Source organism: Peromyscus leucopus, chromosome 3 (assembly GCF_004664715.2).
Source record: "Peromyscus leucopus breed LL Stock chromosome 3, UCI_PerLeu_2.1, whole genome shotgun sequence".
In the NCBI taxonomy this organism is placed as follows: domain Eukaryota; kingdom Metazoa; phylum Chordata; class Mammalia; order Rodentia; family Cricetidae; genus Peromyscus; species Peromyscus leucopus.
Genome location: NC_051065.1, coordinates 84,157,555 through 84,178,824, shown reverse-complemented (window position 1 = coordinate 84,178,824; position 21,270 = coordinate 84,157,555). Strand labels below are relative to the sequence as shown.

The 21,270-nt window shown below is 41.7% G+C and overlaps 1 protein-coding gene across 1 annotated transcript in view; it reads left to right on the top strand.

Moving 5' to 3' along the window:
* Positions 1 to 4,889: 4,889 nt before the first annotated feature.
* Il12rb2 (interleukin 12 receptor subunit beta 2) overlaps positions 4,890 to 21,270 on the top strand; it is an 86,636-nt gene continuing 70,255 nt past the window's right edge. The window contains 4 exon segments of the mRNA XM_037203798.1: positions 4,890 to 5,174; positions 13,191 to 13,295; positions 17,845 to 18,092; positions 19,843 to 19,952. Of these exon segments, the coding sequence (XP_037059693.1) occupies positions 19,877 to 19,952 (76 nt within the window). The 5' untranslated portion in view covers positions 4,890 to 5,174; positions 13,191 to 13,295; positions 17,845 to 18,092; positions 19,843 to 19,876.

Sequence of the window (21,270 nt, the reverse complement as noted above, 5' to 3'; positions counted from 1 at the left end):
GATCTAAACAGAGAATTCTCAATACAGGAATCTCAGATAGCTGAGAAACACTTCAAGAAATGTTCAATATCCTTATCCATTAGGGAAATGTAAATCAAAATTACTTCTAGATGCCATCTTATACCTGTCAGAATGACTAAGATCAATAACACAAGTGGAAACTCATGCTGGGGAGGATGTGGAGCAAGGAGAATACTCCTTCATTGCTGGTGGGAATGCAATCTAGTTGAGCCACTATGGAAATCAATATGGTGGTTCCTCAGAAAATTGGGAATCAATCTACTTCAAGACCTAGCTTATACCACTCTTAGGCATATACCCAAAGGACACTCCATCCTACCACAAGGAAACTTGCTCAATTATGTTCATAATGACATATGTTCAATGTTTATTCATAATAGCCCAAAACTGTAAACAACATAGATGTCCTTCAACCAAAGAATCAATTAAAAAAAAAAAAGTGGTGCATTTACACAATGGAGTATTACTTAGCTGTTAAAAACAAAGATATTGTGAAATTTGCATATATCTAGAACTAGAAAAAATCATCCTGAATGAGGTTACCCAGACCCAGAAAGACAAACATGGTATGTAGTCATTAACAAGTCGATATTAACTGTTAAGTAAATGATAATCACGCTACAATCCACAAACCCAGAAAGGCTAAGTAACAAGGGCTTAAGTGGGGGATGCAAGAATCTCCCTGGGAAGGAGAAATAGAATAGATTTCGCTTGTAGGTAGACTGAGGGTGGGTGGGAATGGGATCATTCCCAAGAGGGATCAGGTTTGGGGGGGGATGGAAGTAGATGGTATGGGGAGAGATGATTGGAACTGGAGGACATCGGGGAGGCAATGTGGAAACCTAGTGCAGTAGAAACACCCAGGATTCTATGAGGATGACCCTATCGAGGACTCTGTCTTACTTTGGATTTCTATTGCTGTGAAGAGACACCATGACCATGGCAACTCTTATAAAGGAAAACGTTTGATTGGGGCTGTCTTACAGTTCAGAGGTTTAGTCCATTATCATCATGGTGGGAAACATGGCAACATGCAGGCAGATATGGTGCTAGAGAGGCAGCTGAGAGCTCTACATATTGATCCACAGGCAGCAGAAGGAGACTATGTGCCACACTAGGCATAGCTTGAGCATATGAGATTTCAAATCCTGCCTCCACAATGACACACTTCCTCCAACAAGGCCACACCTCCTAATAGTGCCACTCCCATGGACCAAGCATTCAAACACATGAGTCTATGGGAGCCATTCCTATTTAAACCACCACAGAGTCCTAATAAAGGATACAGAGACTGAACCGGCCATCTTCTGTAACCAGACAAAGCTTCCAGTGGTGGGACTGGAACACTAACCCAGCCACAAAACCTTCCTCCTACAATCTATCCTGCTGTCTGCAAGATGTGGTGGGGAAATGGAGCTTCAGAACTTGTGAGGGTGACCAACCAATGACTAATCTAATTTGAGGCCCAGACATGAGTGAGAGCCCATGCTCTACTGTGCCTGGATGACCAGGAATGGGAGTGGGAACTGAATAGCCAGAGACCTTGGAGCTTGGGAAACCCCAGGGAAGAAGGGGAGGAAGAATTGTAGGAGCCAGAGGACTCAAGGACACCAGGAGAACATGGCCCACAGAATCAACTAAGCAGGGCTCATAGGGGCTCACAGAGACTGAAGCGACAACCAGAGCCTACACGGGTCTGCACTAGGTCCTTTGTTTATATGTTAGTTAGGGTTGTTAGCTTAGTGGCTTTGTGGGACTCCTAACAGTGGGAGTGGAGGTGTCTCTGACTCTTTTGCCTGCTCTTGGGACCCTTTTCCTCTTACTGGATTGTCTTGCCCAGCTTTGATATGAGGATTTGTGCCCAGTCTTACTGTATCTTGTTTTTCTGAGTTTGGCTGATATCTGTGGGAAGCCTGCTCTTTTCTGGAGGAAAACAGAAGAGGAGTGGCTCTGGGGATTAGGGAAGGCAGGGGCAGGAGTTGCTGGGGTAGAGGAAAAGAGGAAACTGCTGTCAGGAGATATGAGAGAAGAATAAATGAAAAGTAAACAAATAAACAAATAGAAAGTTATGACTATATTTTAAGAATGGAACTTATTAGAATCTAAGGTTGTTCATGTATGTATATGTAAGATTGCATATATTAGCCGGGCATTAGTGGTGCACACCTTTAAACCCAGCACTTGGGAGGCAGAGGCAGGCAGATCTCTGTGAGTTTGAGGCCAGACTGGTCTACAGAGTGAGTTCCTGGACAGCCAAAGAAACCCTGTCTCAAATAAATAAATAAATAATAAAGAAATAAATAGGAAGGAAGAGAGAGAGAGAGAGAGAGAGAGAGAGAGAGAGAGAGAGATTATATATATTTTGCCTTTCCAACATTTGATAACCACAAGCATATTGAGGTGTTATGGTGAGTGAAACCAATAATTGAATGAGTGCTGTTAAAAATAAAACTTTTTGAAAGCAAGGCAACAAGGAGGAGTGGTTAGTTTTAGATCTGGGTCTCACTGTTTGTAAAATGTTAAACTGGTGTTCACACCTTCTCTGGTGGTTTGCATGGGAATGGCCTCTTATCATAGGCTTACATAATTGAATGTTTGGTTCCTAAGGGGGCATTCTCATTCAAACCACCACACTTAGTTCGTGAGTAGCAGCACTGGCTAAGATGTCTTACCTTGTTTACCTAACAGCCACACTCTCTAATACCCACACTCTCCATGTTGGCAGGCACTTCTTAATATTTATCCGAGGGGCATTTTAAGCAGAGGACTCCATTACTCTTAGAATGCCCAAGTAAGGACATTCAAGAAGCTTAGTGTCAACCGTGAGCCAAAGTAGACGCTTGAAGGAATAAAAATGCACCAGAAATGGAAACTGAGCTAGTGTTTCCTAGAAAAGCCTCTGATGGTGTCACTGTGGTTATGCCCATAGCTGACTGAGTTTCTCATTTGCAGAAGGCCATGTCACAGGCATAGGCTGACATTTTGGTTCACATGTTGGGCTCCTGCTGCCTTGCACAAACCGCCTCCTCTGTCTTAGGCTTGCTCTTTAGAAAGCACACCAGCAAGCCTCCCTCTCCTCTCTAACTAGACAGGCAGCCACCTACAATGAGGAGGGAGAGGAGGAGAATGGAGGGAGACAAAGAGAAAGCTCTGCACTGACGAAAGGGCCCCAGACTCCCCAAGAATATTGTCATTTTCCAACAACTTTGTAACTCTGGTGAAAGTTTTGAAAATTCTAAATACCTGTCGTTTTGGTTGGCCAAAGAGAGTGAGCTCTTTCGGAAAAGGGCTGATTCAACTCAATAAAACTTTATTGAGCTTCCTGTCCTCTGCCCTCCATTGTGCCATGTGCTAGAGGCAAGAGAGCAAGCAGGTGGGCTCTAGGAACTTAAAACCTAGTGTGCGAGTAGGATGAGAGAAGCACTCTTATGTACAACTAGTAGCACAAGTTCTAGCTGACCTGAACCCTGAGTTAAATGACAGACATAGACAGGGAACATTCTTCTAAGCTATGTAAGAAAGGCTGTCTGATGGATTTGCCTCTGGAGAAAGAGAAAAACCAAAGAAAGTTGTATTGTCACAATTTGATGTACTTGCTTCACAGTCTTTAAACTTGCCTCTTAAACTCTCATGTCTTACTCTGAGGTAAATAAAATGTCTCAGGGGCATTTAAAGCAATGAGCATCTGATAGTAATGCTGTAAGGTAGATGGAGGTCAGTAACCAGTGGTCTTTGGGCATTTTAGACTATATTCCTTCAGAAAAGAGAAAGGGATTTCTAAGACCTCAGTTTCAATATATATTCAGCTGCTTTTCATTTTGTATGCATAGGGGAATAATTAATAAGCTAAATAAAATTATTGAAAAACAACCTTACCCAGAAAGCACAGAGTTTATCATCAATATTTGGCCACCATAGCTTTTATATCATATCATCTCTGATATCACCAGCCGTCCTTTCAACTAGCCAGAAGCTACTGTATACTTTTTTATTCATTATTAATTTAGCTTATTCTCACTTGGTGTTAACAAAACTTATAAATTTGGGCTTTTTAATGTTTTGAAGAAAAAAAACAGGTACCATATTATGGACAATCTTACAGAGAAGTGAGCAAATTTGAAATATTTATTTCTGTAAAAAAATAATAGTGATTTCATTCTATCGCTCAGGCGGGCCTGGAATTTACTGAAGCCCTGCTGCCTAGGATCACAGCTGAGAAACGCTACACCTGGTTTACATTACCTACTTTAGACCGAGACAATTCCGTTAGCCTTGTTACAAAAGATTTCCACAACTCGGAGCCATCTTGGTACAAAGCAGTGTTGATTCTGAAATTTAAAAGCTTTATTTGTAGCCCTCGCATAACTTACTAGAGAATGTAAATCACATGCGGCACAATCTATTTGCAGTCGTGGATTCTAGATGTGCACCTTTCCCAGCTTTAACTCCGGGCAAAGTAGAAGGCAGAAAAGCTGAAGTCCTAGATCGGCTAGTGGCCTGGGTGGGGCGGGAGGTGGGGGAGCAGGGGGCTGGGGACCACACTGAGACAGCAGCACATACACACACACACACACACACACACACACACACACACACACACACGTGCTTCTGAAGTTCTGCTTTGTTCATCCGCTGATACTGAGTGAAAGAAAAAACTTTAGTTAGGCGTGTTAGAGTCTCAATGTGAACACAGATAAAAAAAATATTTTACCCGGTGTATTTTGTTTTGAGCCCCCACTTCTGCTTTGTGTGTCCTTAAAGGGACGTTTAAATAAATGGGATGTTAGTTAATGAGTTGCTAAGTCGCCCTGGGTCGGGTCGCGCGTCAGCCTTGTCATTTTCTGGCACATGCCGCCGCCCCGCACTGGGTGGTTTCCTCTGTTCTCAGAACCGCACTAAGCACAGGGGCGCTGGCTGCTGGGGTCACACGCCCAGGTTCCTTTCTCACTTAGTTTTAAACCCTCCCTCTGCGGCTCGGGAGGGCGTGGTGAGAGCGCAGGAGGTATTTCCCCAAGGGTCGGGCACCCCCGCCTGGGCTCTTGTCGTGGCCACAGCAAGGGAGGACCACACTGTCGCGCGGGCTCCCGCGGGTGGCGCGGCGCGGCCAGCGGGGGCCGGAATCCCTCTCCGCGTCCTGTGCGCGGAAATAACTGGTGAGTAGCGGTACCGGGCGAGTACCGAGCAACCCGGTAAAGCGGCCTCGCGACTCCGGGGTTCATTGTCGGACTTCCCTTCACCCTCGGGCTCTGGCTGTTCCTCAGACTGAGCCTCGCAGGCTTCCCTGGGATAAGAATAGTGTTGGCGCCCTTGACGAAGGTCTGGAGGGGAGCCACACCTCGGGGTCAGCCGTGACCCTGGCCCACACTTGGGAGACTGAGGCAGGACATCACGGCTTCCTTACAGAGTGAGGTGCTGTCTTAAAAGTAGAGAAGAGAGGGAAAGAGAGATTGGGTTCCCTGTTCTCCATCTGTGAGGAATGGGTACAGCGCCCCTTTCCCTGTGCATCCCCCACTCCTGATCAGTGAGTCCTCCTCTACCCCGTTGCTAGGCACAGCAGTACGCTCAGATTTGTGCCTCATGGCTCTTCAGTTGTCACCGTGGTTAGATAGATAGGCTGACAAACTGAACCTCAGTCTGGCTTTAGAGAAGAATCGTCTAAGTAAGTGTCGCAAATAGTTTTTCAGTAATGGGCTGGCTTTCCTGCTGCTGCACCTGGCTTGTTCTCTAGCAAATTTTTGCCGTCACTGCTTTTAAAATGTAACCACCAAATCTCAGAAGAGATCTGGAACAACGGTTTCCTTTGCTCTTGGAAATTTCTAGTACTCTTCGCATACGGCAACAACATTTTTTGTTGGTTTTTAAGATAAAAATATGAATTAATGATAAAAATATTAATTGAATGTCCGTTTTTCTCACTGCATTTGTGGCCACTGTAACCAGTAGAAGATCTACTTCATTCCTTCAAAGTTAAAACTAGAGATATAGTTAAGAGGATAGCAAACGAAGAGATGGCATCTAGTTTTAATCAAATTAATCTTTCAGTGACACTAGATGAATGCTTAAAGAGAGAAATCAGAAGTTCAGACTAAGCACTACCTGAATTTTAACAACGTCCTTGAAAAAAAAAATTGGTGTTCTTTTCCTTTTCAGCATCGGAACAGGAGGGTTATTTACTGAGCACTTGCTGTATGCTGGGTCCAGTGTTTAAGAGCATCTCATTTTAACCCCAAAATAGTCTCGTGACTAAGCAGAGACCATTTTATTTCTCATTCCATAGATAGGCCTCACAGCTAGAATCATCAGCTGGGACTGCTGCTTTTTCCCAGGTCTGCTGCTCAATTCTTGACTAGCCCAGTTGTTCAGGGGCCTCTTTTGAAAGCTTGATTAAAGTGTGAAGAGCAAACATCCCAATGCAGCTGTGAATTAGCTACTTTGTGGCATTGACTTGGGAGCATTGAGGATCACTGAAAATAGATGAGCTATATAGGCCAGTTCCCACAGAACTGGAAGAGGCAGCCTAAGAGGAAATGCTGCTGGCTAGCAAGCATCCAGAGTGATGGAGGAGTGAGAGGAAAGCATGGAACATGCTCAATGTGGCTCTGAATCTGCCCCTAAGTTTCCCGTGCCATCCTGATCACTACACGTTTCACCACAGTCTAGAAATGACAATAGTTACTTTGTATAGTCAAGCAAGGATTAATAACTAAATTATACACTCTGCGTTCTGTAAAAAATGTTAACCAAGGCCACAAAAGATGATCAACTTTAGATTAATCAGAATGTGTTTTGTCATTACAATGTCAAGGAAAGGAACTGGTTAAGCAAACATCAGGCAGAGATATTGACATGTGGGTTGTGAGGGCAGAAACTTCAGCTGAACTCTCTATATGAGAAACCCTGTAGGATGGCTGTTCGTTTTGAGTTCGCCTTATTTTATGAAAAGGCAGAGGGTGATGTCGCAAGATGAAGCAAACTTGTCAGGATTTCCCAGTGCTCAAGAGGCAGAAATAAACCTCCTGCCTCCACGCACTGATCACACACAGAGACATCAGCACTGAGGTATCAGATAGAGGCCTGTCCCATAAACTGAGGAAGAAACATCTTGCAGGAGATTTGATGTTCTTTTTAGGAAGGATTTATTATTACTGTTTTTAATTATGTGTATAGGTGGTGGTGAGGAGTGGGTATGCACACAGGAGTGCAGATGCCCATGGAGGCCAGACGTGTTCAGTACCCTGGAACTAGATAGAGTTCCAGGTTGTTGTGAGCTGCCTGAGGTGGGTGCTGGGAACTGAACTCAGGTTCACTGCAAGAGTGATTCCCACTCTTAACCATTAAGCCATTTCCCCAGCCTTATGGTTTAATTATCTCAATAAATGTTGGTTGCATTTGGTTTCATTTGGGGTCATTTTCCTTTTTCCTTTGTTTTGTATTCTTTGCGTTTTTGGTTTTCTTCTGTTTTGTTTGATTCGTTTCACCTTGTTTGTCTGTTTGTTATTTTTACACCCAAACCAAAGTTTCCCCTCCCTCCCTTCTTCCCAGTTCCTCCCCTCACCTCCCCCACCCATCCTTTGTTTCTCTTCAGATACAGGTGGGCACCCCATGAATATCAGCCAGCCATGGCATATCAAGTTGCAATGAGACTAGGCACCTCCTCTTCTATTAAGGCTGAGCAAGGCAATCCAGTAGGAGGAACGGGTCCCAAAAGCAGACAACAGGGTCACAAACAGTCCCTCCTCTCACTGTTAGGAGTCTCACATGAAGACCAAGTTACACAAACGTAACATATATGCAGAGGGGTCTAGGTCAGTCCCACACAGGCCCCCTGGTTGTCAGCTCGGTCTCTGTGAGCCCCTGTTAGGGACTAACTAGCCAGATTAGTTGGTTCTGTGGATTTTCTTGTGATGCCCTTGGCACCTCTTGGTTCTACAACCGTTCTTCCCCCTCTTCCACAGGATTCCCCAAGCTCTGCCTAATGTTTGACTGTGGGTCTCTGCATCGGTTTCCATCAGCTTCTGGGTGAAGCCTCATCTGATGATAGCTTGGCTAGGCACCTATCTATGAGTATAGCAGGTTGTCATTAGAAATCATTTCATTTACCTTTTTTTTAAAGATGGGCTTCTTGGCTGTGTTTCCCAGGCTGGCCTTGAACTCCTACGCTGTAATGATCAGCCAATTTCAGCTTCCTGAGTGCTGAAGTTACATGTCTATACCACCTTACCTAGTTTGGCCATCTAAATCTTTTAGTCGTTGTAGTATGTGTTTATGTGTACCCATGTGCACACCTGCCACAGTTAGCATGTGGAGGTCAGGGGAAATGTGTAGGCGTCAGTTGTTGGCTTCCACTTTGGGACCCAAGAATCAAACTCAGGTCATCAGGCTTGCACAACAAGTACTTTTAACCTCTGCACAACTTGCTAGCCCTCCTTGTTGTTTGGTTTTGGTTTTGTTTGTTTGTTTTTTCCTTATGCCATCCTGGCTCAGTGATGACGGAATCTCAATGTGGTTTTTATTTGCATTTAACTGGTATCTGGAAATGTTAGGCACTTGTATGTGCTTGTTAGCTATTTATACTTCATCTTTTCAGAACTGTCTGTTCTTTTCATTAGCCCATTTATTGGCTGGGTTGTTTGATTTCTTGTTGTTTAGGTTTCTTTTTATCTTTATATATTCTACATACTAATCCTCTGGTGTATGATTGGCAAAGATTCTGAGGACTATCTCTTCAGTTGATTATTTATTTTTTTTTTTTTTTTCTTTTTATTTTTTTTTTTTTTGAGACTATCTCTTCAGTTGATTAACTATTTCTTTTTCTATGCAGAAGCTTTTACATTTCATTAGGTCCAATTTGTCAATTAAGGTTATTTCTTGCATGACTAGAATCCAGTTGAGGAAGTCCCTGTCTATACCTATGTCTAGAAGTATGCTTCTTACCTTTTCCTTCACAATTAAAAAGCTCCTGGTCTTTCATTCAGGCCTTGGCTCTGTTTGGAGGTGATTTTTTTATAGGTCCTAGTTTCATTCTTCAACATGTGGATATCCAGTTTTCCCAGGACCACTTGTTGAAAACGCTGTCTTTTCGACATTATGTACTTTTAGCATCTTTGTTAAAAGAAAAAAAAAATAGGTGGCTGTAGCTATGTGAGTTATAATCTATGTCTTTAGCTCCATAGGTGTCTGTTTTGCGTGAATACTGTGCTCTTTTAGTTACATAGTCCTGTAGTACAACTTGAAATCAGGTGTGTGGCACAGCTAGCATTATTCTTTTTTGCTCAGGATTACTTTGGCTATCTGGGATCTCCTGTGCTTACAAACTAATTTCAAGATTTTTTTTTTTTTCTGTTCTTTGAAGAATGTCAATGGAATTTGATTCGTGGCTTTGTTGAATCTGAAGCTTGCTTTTGGAAGTTTCGCCATTTTCCCAATATTGATTCTTCTAGTTCATGAACATGGGATGTCTTCCCATCTTCTCGTGGTTCTTTCTTGAGTGTTTTAAGGTTTTCATTGACGAGGTCTTTCACCTCTTTACTTGGGCTTATTCTAAGGTGTTTATTTTGTTTTGTTTTGGTTGTGTGTGTGTGTGTGTGTGTGTGTGTGTGTGTGTGTGTGTGTTGAATGGGATTGTTTCCCCCAATTTCTTTGTATGTTTGCCACAGGTGTATAGGAAGATTACTAATTTTTGTATGTTAATTTTGTATCCTGCCAGATTGCTGAAGGTATTCATCAGTTCTGAGCTGTCTGGTGGAGTCTTTGGTTGGTTGGTTGGTTGGTTGGTTGGTTGGTTGGTTGGTTGGTTGACTGGTTGGTTTGAGACAAGGTCTCACTGTTTAGTCCTGACTGGGCTGTAACTGTCAAGTAGACCAGGCTGACCTCTAACTCACACAAATCAGCCTGTCTATGCCTCCCCAGTGTGAGGACTGTCCCACTGAGCTACATTCCCTTAAGTATAGAAAGAAGTCTTCTGCAAACAAATATGCCTTGACTTCTTGCTGTCTTATTTGCTTCCCTCTTATTTCCTTCTCATGTCTTATTGCTCTAGTTAAGACTTTAAATACTTTATTGAGTAAGAATGGAGACAGTAAAAACCCTTGTCTTATTCCTGATCTTAAAGGAAATGCTTTGAATCTTTTTTTAATTTAGCATAATGTTGGCAATAAGTTTGTTGTATATAGCCTTTATTATGTTGAAATATATTCCTTCCATTTCTAATCTCGTCAAGGATTTTTATCATGAAAGGATGTTGGATTTTGTTTAAACGCCTTTTATGTATCTGTTGAAAAGATCAAGTGATTTCTGTCCTTGAGTTCATTAATGTGCTGTATTACATTTATTGACTTGTGTGTGGTAAGCCATCTGTATATCACAGGAATGAATTGGCAAGATTTTTTTTAAGGATAAATGATAAAGAGATCCTAAAGGGGCTGAAAATAAGCAAGGAAGCAAACAAACAAATAAAAAGCAAACAGTACGGAGTCCTAAACTCAAGCAAGAAAGGAAAGTCCCTATCCTTGGGTAAAAGCTAAGGAGAAGCACAGAACTGGAAACAGCGAGATGAGCAGGAATCCAGTGATGCCTCAGCAGCCGCACACAGATAGAAGACAGGTGTGTGTGCCAAATTTGGTTCACATCAGTGGTGTTTCAGCTATTGGGTAGAAAGAGAAAACTCTGAAGAAGGGTTGCTGGCTATATGGTGGTTTTAGAAACTGCCTACTAATTTCAGAAGAAGGTAGGAAAGTCTTGCTCTCTCAATTTTACTTAGCTGAAAAGCTTGGTTTGCTAAAGCTTGTGACACCATATGGAAAATTATAAAAGAACACACTAAAAGAATAGATGTAGGGGTATCACAGCAGTTAACTATCATGTGATTGGAGCAGACCACCCTCATCAAACAGTGCAGGCCTACATACCCTTCGCAAAAGGCCCCAAGGGTGTGTCAAACAGGAGCTATTGCCGCAAAGAAAAGGCCAGATCAGCTTTTTAATGCGATATTTCTGTGCCAGACAAGAACATAACAAAGAAGGTTCCCCGGGTGTCCAGCTTTTGCCAGGTAAGAGGCAGGGATGACACACAAATTGCAAACTTAGATGAAGCTGCACAGATTGGTTCCAGTTCCCAGCAGGAAATGTTCACCATCCTCCTGCTGTTACAGCAGAGGTGAAACAAAATGCTAGAGCAACCTCCCACGGCTTGAAAGCCTTTGAAAGGCAAGCAAAGAGAACACAGGTGACGGTAATTTTTAGTACCTGTAATAGAAAGATCCCTGCTCCCATCACTTTCTTCTAGTGATATGAAAATGATATCATCTCTATCTTCTCCTCCAAAGAAGAGATATATATTTTTTTCAGTAGTGACTAGAGAAAATTCTACACTACCAACGTTCAACCTTCAGTATCTGCAAATGTTGAAAGAAGAATATCAGAGAACTTTCGAGAATCTCAACTTTTGGATTATATATGCAGGAGGAGAGGGACGGACTGAAAAGAAGGCAGCAGCCAGAGGAAGGGCTGAAAGTGGGTGACTTGCAGCACAATGCACCTGGATAGTATCATATCTGTATGTGTTTCTTTTTCAGTTGTGTGATTTGATTATTTCATTACTTTATGTGTATGGATGTTTTGCCTGCATGTATGCCTGTGCATCATATCCATGCCCGGGGCCTGTGAAGGCCAGAAGATGGTGTGAGATCCCCTGGAATTGGAGTTATAGATGATTGTGAGCCACCATGTGGATTCCGGGAATCAAATCCAAGTCCTCTAGAAAAACAGCCAGTACTCTTAACTGCTGAATCATCTCTCTTGCCCCAAATTGATAATTTTAATGTTGGTAAAAAAAAAAAAAAAAAAAAAAAAAAAAAAAAAAAAAAAAAAAAAAAAAAAAAATTTAGGCCAGGAGGTGGTGGCACACGCCTTTAATCCCAGCACTCGGGAAGCAGAGGCAGGTGATGGATCTCTGTGGGTTTGAAGCCAGCCTGGACTGTAGAGTGAGTTCCAGGACAGCCAGGGCTACACAGAGAAACCCTGTCTCAAAAAACAAACAAAAAAAATTATTTTATGGGAGGCCAGGCATGGCACATGCCTTTAATCCCATCACTTGGGAGGCAGAGGCAGGGAGATCTTTATGAGTTTGAGGCCAGCCTGGTCTACAAAGTGAGTTCCAGGACAGCTAGGCCTACACTGAGAAACCCTGCCTCAAAAAAAAGTTTTTTTTAATCTGGGAATATCTTGGAACTGAACATATGTTTCATTAACATATGTTTCTATTATGGAAAAACTTTTGACATAGCTTTCTTTCCTTTCTAACTTCCTCCTTTTTTAAGCATAATTTTCTAGTTATTTAATTCTTATTTAGATATTAAATTTTACTGATTGGTTAGCATGCTAAGATTTCTCATTGTCTTTCCTTCTTTTTTTTTTCTAAGCTATTTAAGTATTGGTTTTATAAAAGGTGTAGTATTTTGATTATTTAAAAGCACACAACTAGAGTATGATGTAGTGACTCATGCCTATAATCCTAGCACTTGGAAGAGGGAGGTAAGAAGATAAAGAGTTCAAAATCAGGACTGATGAGATGGATCAGTGGGTTAAGGAACTTGCCACCAAGCCTGGCCACCTGAGTTCAGTCCCTGAGAGCCACAAACTGGGAGAAGAGAACCAACTTCCACAAGTAGTCCTCTGACCTCCACACAATTACCATGGCACAGGTGCACCTGCACAAATAGATAAGTAGATGATGATAGGTAGACAGACAGACAAATGATAGATAGATAGATAGATAGATAGATAGATAGATAGATAGATAGATAGATAGATAGATAGATAGATAGATAGAATTTTAAAGGTTAAACAAAGAGTCCAAGATCATCCTCAATGTATAGAGAGTATAAAACTAGCTTGGTTCTAATACAAAAGTATTAGAACCTTGAAAGTTATAAAAGATTTGGTTTTGTTTTTATTTTTTCATGACAAGCTTCCTTGACTCTACTGTTAATTTACAGCATGACTTTGTAACACAGCAAGCCCCATGCACATTCAGAGACAGTTTGGTGGTAAACAGAAATGTCACCTATCAAGAAGGTGGTGGGGGGGCAGACAGAAGCCCATAACAGTTATCTGTCAACCTTTGAGAGGCCTTCTTTCAATGCCTAACATACAATATTTTACCTTGTTCAGAAAAAATGTACAATTCCCCTACACTGAAAGTGATTCGGAAAGCAACACAACCCAGGACTAAAGAGAAAATGAAATAGACAGTGGCCTCGGTGGACAGCTCACTTGGTAAGTCATAACACCTTTGTTTGGGCAGGCATTACGAATGCCCACCGCAGGGATGAGGAAATGAGGCTCTCACACATAGCAGCCCACAACAGAACTGAGATGTACTAGCCTTTTTTCCCTCACAATACCACCTTTTTCCTTCAGCTTACTACAGTGCTGCAGAGGAAAACAAATGTGGACATACAAAGTGTCCCTGTCTGGGTGAAATTATCACCTGTGGAAGACCAAGCGTTTGGGGTTTTTTCATAGTCTGCTGAAGGACAGCTTCAAAGAAGTAGCCTGTTTGGTGTTTGTCTCTGAGGTGACTGGGCAGAGATTGGCTGGGAGTAGCTGCTGTACCTTCCTGCCTCTGCAGGGTGGTGCTGCTTGGGGTCCTTCCCTGGCCTCCCTCTGTGCATTGTTTTCACTGTCTGGAGGCTGTGGAGTGAGGAGTCAGGGACAGAGTCTGTCATTCTGTGATTCATGATAGAGCTGTAGTTTTGATATTGACCTTAGAGGCAGGCTATGTGAAGGATGTTTACAGCCTGTATGAGGTTTCGTTTTATTGGAAGATGCCTCATTTACTTGAAGGTTGTTGAGGGGTTTTCACGTAGCTTTCAGGGACAATCAATGCTTAAGTTTACATCACTGTGTTATACTGCTTACTCGATTGTTCCCCCTGACTTGCTTAGCTTGTTTTCTTATACCATCCAATACCACTTGCCCAGGAGTGGCACTACCCTCAGTGACCTTGGGACCCCCTACATTAATCATTATACCATTCATGACCTCCTGCCCAGAATTAGCACTGCCCCCAGTGACCTGGAACAACCTATATTAACCATTAATCAAGAAGAAGCTCCACAGACTTGCCTACAGACAAATTTTTTCTTTTTTCTTTTGTTCACTGAAAATTTATACAATATATTCTGATCACAATTTCCCCTTCCTCATCTCTTCCCAGACCCTCCCCACCCTCCTACCCATCCAATTCAGCACCTTCTTTTTCTGACCAGAAAACAAACAGGCAAACAAAAAAAAAAAAACCAGAATTTTAAAAAATGAAAAATCATAAGAAACACACAGATACAAAAAAATTAATATATAATCAGAATCCATAACATACAAGCAAAAGGCCAATAAAAATTTTTTTAATGCTCAAACAAAGCAACATGAAACAAACAAACAAACAAATCTACAAAAACACCTTTGAGTTCATTTTGTGTTAGCCATGCTGGGCATGCAGTCTACCCTTATATACCCAGTGAGGTTCCTTTGGAGAAAATAAGTCTGTCCTTTGCAAATGGGGTCAGTTGGGGATCACTTCTTGAGTAGGGATGGGAAGTGATGTCCACTTCCCCGTCTCAGCATTGGAACCTTGTCCAGCTTGAACCTGTGCTGGCCCTCTGTGAGTTCATATGTGCATCCTTCCTTCTGTGTCTAGAAGACACTGTCTCCTTTCTGTCTCCATCACGCTTACAATCATTTACCTCCTCTTCCTCAGCCCCAGAGCCCTTAGGGGAAAGGGATTGGTGAAGACATTTCATTTAGGAGTGAGTGTTCCTCAGTCTCTCACTCTTTGCACATTGTCCAATTGTGGGTCTCTGTATTAGTTTCCATCTACTGAAAGAGAAACCTTCTCTGACAATGACTGAGCAGGGCACTGATCTACAGGTACAGCAAAATGTCATTAGAAGTCATTTTATTGTTGTTTTCCTTTAACAGAACAACTGTAACACGAATCTTAAAAGGTCTTATTAATAAAAACAAACCCGGAGCCAGGAATTGGGGTGAACGCTGAAAGATCAGAGAAGCAGAACAAACCACAGCAAACCTCACATTGCCAACTTCTCAGCTGATCTTGTTTCCTCAAACTAGAAGCCTCTGTGTCCTCATCCAAATGGATCTCAGCTGAATTGCTCACCAAGCCTAGTTCCTGGTCCTCACGTGTTATATACCTTTCTGCTTCCTGCCATTACTTCCTGAGATTAAAGGTGTGTGTCACCATGCCTGGCAGTTTTCAGTGTGGCCTGGAACTCGAAGAGATCCTGATAAATCTCTGCCTCCCAAATGACAGGATTAGAGGCATGTGCTATCACTGCCTAAACCTATGTTTAATATAGTGGCTGTTCTGTTCTCTGACCCCCAGATAAGTTTATTGGGGTGCACAATATACCAACCACAAGCAATAGTATGCTGTTTTCCCCTAGGTACATACCCTATCTAATATCAGGTCTTTGCATCCCAAGCAGTGTTGGGCATGGGTTCCATCTCATGGAGTGGGCCTTAAATCCAAACACAGAGTGGTTGTTTTCTCTCATAACATTTGCACCCTTATTGCACAAGAATATTTTGCAGTCAGGTCACCATTGTGATTGCAGGGTTTGTAACTGGGTTGTGGTTTACCCTTTTCTCCTCTGGTACCATGCAGAATACCTTCTAGTACCCTGAATACCAGAGAGTAGGGGTAAAGTCTATAGTTAGACACCAGTTCTACTTCTTCATGTTTAATGAGATATGTAAGTGTTGTCTTCAGCAATAAAGCCTTACAATTAGCTTGTGGAGAGCCACCAGGAGCCTTGGCCTGAGTTGTTTGAGTGTTCCCATGGGGCCCCTTTGGCCAACAACTCAATTAGATGTAACCCATTCCTGTCACTTGAGTTACACTTGGTGTCAAAAGGTGTGTAGTTGGTGCATTGTCTTCCCTGTTATTTGGTGACTCTCTTTAGAGTTACTTTATGTGTGTATATCATTTAAGAAACTTATATACAGTAGGTTTCCATATACTCCATCGAATAGCCCTTAGTGTTGACCTTTCACTATCCCCCTCCTTACCCCCTCTTCTCCCCTCCTCCCCATTTAATCTTCATGTTCCATTCTTCCCACTCTCTCTCCATAACTATATATTTTATTTCCTCTTCCTTGGGAAACCCTCCTCTGCCCCCCAAGTCCCTTACTAGTTACCTAGCCTCTGTGGGTATGTGAACTGTAGGATGCCTGGTGAAGACTTAAAAGCCAAAATCCACTTTTAAGAGAATATATACTATATTTGTGTTTTGGAGTCTGGGTTACCTCACTCTGTATGAATTTTTCTAACTCCATCCATTTACCTGTGAAATTTATGCTTTTATTTTTAACAGCTGAATAATAATTTCACTGTGTAAATGTATCACATTTTCTTTATTCATTCATTAGTTGATGGACATCTAGGCCATTTCCAGTATTTGGCTACTATGGATAGAGCACACGGATAAGCAAGTGTCTCTGTAGTAGGATGTGGAGCCCCTTGTGTATAGGCCCAAGAATAGTGTAGGTGGATCTTGAGGTAGATATAGTCCTAGTTTCTTGAGGAACTGAAGCTGCTCAAGTTTGCACTCCCACCTGCAATGGATAAATGTCCCCCTTCCCTACATCCTTGCCAATATGAGCTGTGTTATGGGGGAATTTTCTCAATTGAGAGTCTCTCTTTCCAAATGACTCTAGCCTGTAGATGTAATTCTGAATGGTCTTATTAAATAAGAAACACAGAGCCAAATGCAGAGTTAAAGGCCAGAGATCAAGCAGCAGCCAAGAGCTAAGACCACCTTCTTACCCATCGCTGTCGTCCTTCCCCTCAGAAAGAGAACTACTTCCTGTGTATCTGTCTTTTTATTGACTTTCTGTTCTGCCTTCTCATTGGCTGTAAACCCAACCACATGACCTCCTCGTCATTGCTTGTCTATGCAGACCTCCAGGTCTCTAGGATTGGTACTGAGATGAAAGGCATGTATCTCCATGCTGGCTGTGTCCTTGAATACGCAGAGATTCTGTCTGTCATGTGATTGGGATTAAGGGCGTGTGCTACCACTACCAGACTTCTGCTTAATGGCTTGCTCTTAGCTCTGATCTCCAGGCAACTTTATTAACATACAAATAAAATCAGCACAAATAAAATATCACCATACTAGCCTGTCTCAAGTCAACATAAAACTAACCAGGACAATTGACCCCAGTCAACTTCATAAATAAACACTTCACTGTTAAACCATAACCTTCCTTTTCTTGCTCCTCCAGATTATCTCAATATTCATATTACAATATAAAACTTTAAAAATCTCACAGTCTAAAAATTCAAACACTTAAAAGTTAAGTCTCTTTAAAGTATCCAAACTGTGTAAAATTCCAAAGTCTCTTTGTTGTGAGCTCCTGTAAAATCAAAAATAAGTTTAATATTTTCTTACTCTGAGTGAAAAATCAGGGCAGTGCCAATCAGATCAAAGCAAAACCAAAATCCAACAGTGTAAATCACAGCGTCAGACTCTGGGACTCACAGTCTTCCAGGCTTTAAAGGACTTGCCACAGGACACACTGTGCCCTATAGATTCAGGCTGACTTCACACACAGTCCCTGCTGTCCTTGCTCATCATCCCATGGTGCTAGCATCTCCACTGAAACTGGGCTACACCTTCACCAACAGCCTCTTCAGAGACCCTATGTCAAGCCTCAATTTTTCTCCATGACCCCTTCAACCCTAGGGCTTAGATTGCAACTGAGGGCACCTTCACTAATGAACTCTTCTGCCTCTCTTCAGGGACCCCTGCTCTGCCACACAGTGACAAGTCTCAGATGTTCACTGTGACCTCTTCATGCCTTCAAAACCAGTACCACCTAGGTGACTCTTACGTATTATCAAGTTCAGATGCCAGCATGAGATACAGCCTCTGGACCACAGCTTCTGTGTGCTTATCCTGAAGAAATACTCCCAGAAGATTTCACCTAAATGATGTTGGCCTCTTCTTAATCACAGCTGATTGTACTGATTGTCCCAACAAAGCAAAGGTTTCCTCTTACTGGTTCTTAATTCAAAATATCATTCAAACAATACTGATAGAGTCTTTCCTTCCCTCCGAACCTTCACAAACTAAGTCTTCATCATCTGGACTGCCTTCAGGTTTATCTTCTTAGCTCCCACAATAGTTGTCTAAACTCTAGATACTCAGTGACTTTTCCAGTACAAAGTTCCAAAATCCTTCCACAATCCTCCCCAAAACAACATGGTCAGGTCTGTTGGAGCAATATCCTGCTTCTGTTCCCAATTTTTATCTTAGTTAGGATTTCTATTGCTGTGAAAAAAACACCATGACTAAAAGCAATTTGGGGAGGGACAGATTTGTTTCATCTTACACTTGCACATCACAGTCTATTACTGAAATAAGCTATGGCAGAAACTGGAGCAGGAACCATGAAAGAATAATGTTTGCTGGCTTTCTCCACTTGGCTTGCTCAGCCTGTTTTTGTTTTTGTTTTTTTCCCAATAGCACCCAGAACCACCTACTCAGAAGTAGCCTGCTCCCAATGAGCTTGGACCACCTACACCAATCATGAATTAAGAAAATGTCCCCATAGAGTCACCTACAGACAGATCTTATGGGGGCATTTTCTCAATTGAAATTCCCTCTCCTCAAATGACTCTAGTGTATGCTAAGTTGACATAAAACTAACCAAGACAAAATCAAAATGACGCCCTGTTGGTGTTGGTATTTTGAGACAGGGGTTTGCCCAGGCTGGCTTCAAACCTGTGGAACTCCTGCCTCAGGCTCCAGAGTGCTGGGGCTGCCCACTTGTGCCACCATATTCAGTACAAAAACGACCTTCTTGTCACTGACATCTTTCCAGTGCTTGTAGTATTGATGGCTAATGTCTTATGATAGTGTATTTTATTTAACCTTTTAACTACAATAATGAAAACCCATTAAAGATGCCAATCACAGTGTAGCAAAAATAAGCAGAATAAAATATAATGCAGTGTTAATGCTATCACACCAATGTGAGCCATTTTTAATCTGTTTTCAGAGCTACAATGAGATTAGAAATTCTCCCCCAATCAAAAGCTCCATTTCATTGTGATGATGCAGCCCCTTTTTAATAGAAAAACAAATTTTTATGTATGGTAGAGTATAGACAGGCTAAGTAATTTCCATATGGTCACAAAGTATTTAAGCCCGTATTTTTAAATGACTTCAGAGTTTGCTTTGTTCGTGTCCCCTCAAAATCCATGTGTTTAAATGTTAATCCCCAATGGTTGGGGAGATGGAGCCTTTGGGAGATGATCATATCCTAGAACTCAGCACACATGGATAGGATTAGTGCCCCAGCTGCCTTGCTCCTATACCATGGGAAAGCAAGCCCAGAAGTGTTGTCTATGAACTGAGAAGCAGGTCCTCATCAGACACTGAAGCTTCTGCCTTCTTGATCTTATGCTTCCAGTTGCTCCTCAGTGTCACTCTGGAGCTGTTGCAGTAGCCTGAACACAATGAAGAGAGACAGCCCCTTCCCAGTGTCTGCCCATTGTATCTTACACTTGCACATCACAATTCATCATTGAAAGAAATTATGGCAGAACCAAGGTGGTTCACTGAGATGGGGGTCAGCAGAGGGGGCCTCGGAAAGTGGCTATGATTCTTCAGTTTTCTAGTTTAACAGTCTTAACAACATGGGCAAACAGTAGTGCTTGAATTGTTCTGGAAAGTGGTGGTTCTGGGATTTTCTGAATGTACTTAACATAAATGAATTTGTCTTCTTTTACAAGGAGAACTTCAGTTGTATTCTGGAGTTGATGACTCATGGCACACACTGTTAGAGAATGCTTGTTGGGACTTATTTTTTTATTCATGTGGCTGTTGGTTAAAGCAAAAATAGGTAAGATATTTCTGTAAACTAGTCTGTGGAAGGAATTGTAGTTTAAATTCTCAGGTACAAATGAACCATGCATTGTGGTAAGTATTGTAAGTGAATTTTATAGTCAGTCTTTTACCATTTAATGGGTAAGTCAGGCTCTGTAGTATTCCCTTATTTATTTTAATAATTAATATAAGGATATACTCATGTATTTACTCTTGAGAAACTGGCTAAGAAACATGAAGTGTAATGGAAGCATACTTCACATTAAAGTGCATCTTAGGACCAGAAAGAATGCTCAGCAGGTAAAGGCACTTGCTGTCCAAACCTGACCACTTGAGGTTGATCCTGTGAGCTCACACTCTAGCCTCCATATGTGTGCTATGGCAGATGTGCACACACACATAAATAATTCATAAAATAAAAAGGTACAGTGTATTTTAGCAGGGGTATTCATGGTTGAATTCAGCTATCATACACACACACACACACACACACACACACACACACAAATACATACATATGTATTGTGTGTGTCTACATTTTCCTGGCTTTATGACTAAGAGTTTGATTTTGGCTTTCTGGCCTATTATATTTAAAAAATCAAAGAAACCAAGACAAAACATAGAAGAAAAATAGGAGAGGGTGATAGGCTCCATTTAGCTTTGAAAATAAAAAGGAGTATTTTATTTTAAAGAATTGTTCAGCATTTCATCTACTTGATGTAAATAGTTTCTCTGCCAGTTCCTCCTGATGCACATTGATCTTATCACAGAATTATCCCCAAAGAAGACTTCCAGTGGGAACTTTACATCACCTCTGAGAGTGAGAATGAATCTGGATTTTGTAGTTCCTTTTACTGAAGTGTGTCAATGGAAGGCTTTGGGAGTGAGTTAAATGGCAGTTCAAGGAGGCACACACATGTCATTTACTTCAACCACACTACCCAGGGTCCTACAACTTGAAGAAATACCAAAATGCAGATTATTGGACCCACTCTGCTTTGGTTTTTGTTTGTTTCTTTGGTACATTCTCTGACTATGTAGCCTGGTCTGTCCTCTAATTCGTAATGCCTCATCTCAGCCTCCTAAGTGCTGGGATCATAGAACCGGTTACACCTGGCTTCTGATTTTCACCCTGATGCAATTAAAAGCACCTTTGAACCTTGGAACATTTTATCTTGATTATAAAATGATGTTACAAGTTATACTTATTTAATACAACTGATAAATTAAGAGAAGAAATTATTTCTAGATATGACTCTAAAGTCTTGTAACATTGTCTTTCTTTTTTCTTAATATGAGTATTAAAATAAGCATTTTAAATTACAAAGACAATG